General features: G+C 36.8%; 1 protein-coding gene across 1 annotated transcript; it reads right to left on the bottom strand.

Moving 5' to 3' along the window:
- Positions 1–685: 685 nt before the first annotated feature.
- LOC139492784 (uncharacterized) lies at positions 686–2,005 on the bottom strand. Its single transcript, XM_071280935.1, has one exon. The coding sequence runs from the start codon at positions 2,003–2,005 to the stop codon at positions 686–688; it is 1,320 nt and encodes a 439-aa protein (XP_071137036.1).
- Positions 2,006–3,841: the final 1,836 nt, after the last annotated feature.

Here is a 3,841-nt window from a genome sequence, read left to right as displayed (position 1 = left end):
TGCAGTTGACATTGCAGAAGATCTTGTATGTCTTTTCTGTGGTCTTACTGTGAAATGTTGATGAATGCTGCAATTGGTTGCAACATTTGCAGCGCTTATCCCCACAAGGCTGACAATTACCTACAGTATGGTTAGGTTTTGAAAGGTCAGCACGGACAAGTATATTTCTCAGGCAGTTAGGTTGTTTGAAGGCAATCATGGGAGGCTCAGGAAAGATTTTGGATAACTTCGAATGTTTCTCGATTGCTGTCCAATGATCACGAATGGTCTTGAAACTATTTCTCAGGCATGGATGGTAGGTGAGCACACATGGGATTCTTTTACTTTTCTGTTTATCTTTGTAAGTTAGCAGACTGCTTCTGGGGATGGATTCCTCTTTTCGAAAACTATTTTTGATGTTTTTGTGTTTATATCCCCTTCTTTTCAAATGTCCTTTGAGCTGCCCCAGACGTTGTTTTGCAGTGTCTTCAGAGGAGCAGATTCGCCTTATTCTGAGAGCTTGGCTGTATGGAATGCTCTTCGTGCAGTGTGGAGGATGGCAACTTTCAGGCGACAAGTATTGATGAGTATCTGTAGGTTTAGAGTATATATCTGTGTTTATTATACCTACAGAGAGGGTGCTAGATGTATCAAGGAAGTTTATGGTGGAATTAGATGTTTCATGGGTGAATTTGATGGTAGGGTGTTAATTGTTAGCATTTGTTATAAAAGTTTGTAATTTTTGGTCTCCCTTGTCCCATTTCATGTCAACGTCATCAATAAATCGATACCAGGAAAGCGGTTTTTCGATGGAGCACTCCAGCAGTTGCTTTTCAAATTTACCCATGAATATATTGGCATAAGATGGAGCCATTTTTGTACCCATAGCAGTGCCATTTGTCTGTAAATAGTTTTCTCCTTGGAATGTGAAGTTGTTCTTTTTCAAGACCATAGTAAGCATTTCAACTAAGCAATCAGTAGGTGGAATTTTAAGAGATCGAGAGTCCCAAACTTCTCTACATGCTTCAATACCATCCACATGGGGAATATTCGTATAGAGAGAGGTGACATCCATAGTGACAAGAGTAGTATTGGCAGGTAGAGGGTTTAAATCCTGCATCTTTAGTAAGTAATCTGTAGAATCTTTAATAAAAGATGGCAAGTTTTCTACATGTGGTCGAAGATAGTAATCAACGAATTCGGATATTTTTTCGGTGGGATGACCATTAGCTGAGACGATTGGTCTACCTGGGTTACCAGGTTTATGAATTTTAGGGAGCAGGTAGAATCGCCCAGGTTTTGAATTTTCAGGTTTTAAATATTTGAAAGTATCTCTATCAATGATGTTATTGTCACACATTTCATTTAAACATTCTGTTATTTCCTCGCTGAATTGGAGGGTGGGGTCCGAATTAAGTTTTTTGTAAAACCGGTCATCATCTAATTGGCGAATGGCCTCTTGGACATAGTTAGATTTGTCCATGACGACAACTGCACTCCCTTTGTCTGCAGGTTTAATAAAAATGTCGTCATTATCTCTCAAATTTGTCAAAGCCACACGTTCATCAGGTGTTAAATTATCATAGGTCTGATTGTTTATTTTTACATTTGTAAGTATATCCGTTTTAACATTGTCTATAAATGATTCTAAGGTGGTGTTTTTGCTTGGTTTAGGGACCCAGTTGCTTTTCTTTCTAAATCTATATTCGTTGGAGTCATCAGAGTCACTATCTGAGGTGGTGCTATCGTCCTCTTTTGATGCAAAATGTTCCTTGATGCGGAGGCTTCTGGCAAAATAATCCAGTTCCTCAGACAATTTAGTATCATTCACTGGACCTGGGACTGGACAAAAGTTTAGGCCTCTGGATAGTAATGAAGTTTCGTCCTCAGTAAGTTGTTTGCTGGAAAGATTAACAACGGTATTGATCTTGTTGCTGAGGACTTGAGGTCTACGTCTAAAATGTCTGTTTTTGGTTTTATTATTCTTTTTTTTCTTTTGTACTAATGGATGGGAAAGAAGTACCATCCCGTTGAAATTTGCATCTTTGTCTGGAGCGGAGAGTGGCGGTCTTAGTGTTGGTTATATCTCTCAGGCGCTCTTGGATGTTCTCGAATTCGCTTGCTGTTAGATCTGTTTTGCAAGCCTGAGACAAGGAGTCAAATTGAAGTGTTAGGTTTTTAAGATGTTCAATACAGTGTTCTCTAAGGAGTATGAGTAGACGGAGGGAACAGTGAAATAGGATTTGATCCCACCTACGAAGAAATGTATCAGACAGGTTGCCGGTAGTTTGAGGCAGTGCTTTAATACATAAGCCACTGGGAATGACTAATATATATATAAGTCGTCTAAACATCAACCCAACAATCGCCTGCACTGTAACCGGCGCGCTAGACCAAATGACCACCTCGGCTTCATAAAAATGAATCTTTCGGTGGCCGGGTGTTACCTTTCCACGTTAGTTTTAATCTAGCGTCGTACTACAGTACATGATATATAAGGCATGGAGATGTTATTGTTACAGATCAGCTAAATTATCTATAGTAAAGTATCCTACAAATTAATGCAAGATACAGTCACAGAAAATAATTATATTTATAAGTACGTCTGAGTCAGTGACAACTCTACAACAGATTTATCCATCGGATCACCAGCAATGATGGTGATACATGGCTGTGTACATTATATATATACAACTCGTCTAAACATTAACCCAACAATATTAGATCTGTAAATTTGCTTATATATATATATATATCAGTCTAAAGATTTGAACAACGGTACTGATATAAGATGTTATAATACGAAAATGTTGTTATTAAATCGTGTTGACAAATATTTCGGCTCAACAAATGGCCGTTGTGCAAATCTTTAGACTGATATAACTTTTTCCTTATCTGCATAGTATCGCCTATTCTAGACGAACCGGTACATAGTAAATTTGCTGGTTGGTCGTTTTTATAGACTTTTATATATATATATATATATATATATATATGTTCAAATTATTTCCCGAGAAGTATAAACTACACTTTTATGCTTGAGCGTTCTAGTAATATGTGATGGATATTTTATCATGATATATAAAATTAACTTCCATGTAAAAGAATCCTATCGAAATTCAAAACTTACTAAAATCAGCAGATACTACCAAATATCTATTAATAGAACTGTTAACAAACAAAAAAACGACATAAAAAATATATGATAGTTATCAAAGGTACCAGGCTTATAATTTGATACACCAGACACGTCTACATAAGACTCACCAGTGACACTCAAATCAAATTAGCTAGAAAGGCAAACAAGTATTAAGTTTTAGAGCATTGAGGACATATTTCCAAAAGTTGCGCCAATTACGGTTAAGGTAGTCGATGCCAGGGATAAAAAATCCTATTATTTCGAATAATTCATACTTTTGCAAACAGTAGATTCATCAAAATGACCATATAATTGATATTCATTTCAACACCAAAGTGCTGACTACTTGGCTAGTGATGCCCTCGGGCAGGAAACATCCACCAGCAGTGAATAATACAACCACTACTAAGGTTTCCAAATGGAATAGGTGTATGCATTTTATGTGTCAGAGTAAAAACCTTTCTGAAGTGTCGGTCATCAATGATCGATTGTGTAGAAATAAAAGAACTAAAAACGATTGTTATAGAAAATTAAGGTTAAGTTAGCTATTACATGTATAAAACTATATGTAACGCCCCATTTGCAGCTCAAAGACACCAATTAGTCTTCAACTTAGCAAAAAAAAAAACGCATCCAGGGTTGGGCTTCAGCTGGTGCATTAAGAATTATGTATACTAGTTCACCAAAATTAAAGGCCCACTAAACTCCTTAACATACAATGTT

The sequence above is a fragment of the Mytilus edulis genome, chromosome 10 (genome assembly GCF_963676685.1).
Source record: "Mytilus edulis chromosome 10, xbMytEdul2.2, whole genome shotgun sequence".
In the NCBI taxonomy this organism is placed as follows: Eukaryota; Metazoa; Mollusca; class Bivalvia; order Mytilida; family Mytilidae; genus Mytilus; species Mytilus edulis.
This window is presented reverse-complemented; position numbering and strand designations above follow the sequence as displayed.

Excerpts from the sequence above, each read along its gene's own strand:
- LOC139492784 (XM_071280935.1), bottom strand. The coding sequence starts at position 2,005 with ATGGTACTTCTTTCCCATCCATTAGTACAAAAGAAAAAAAAGAATAAT.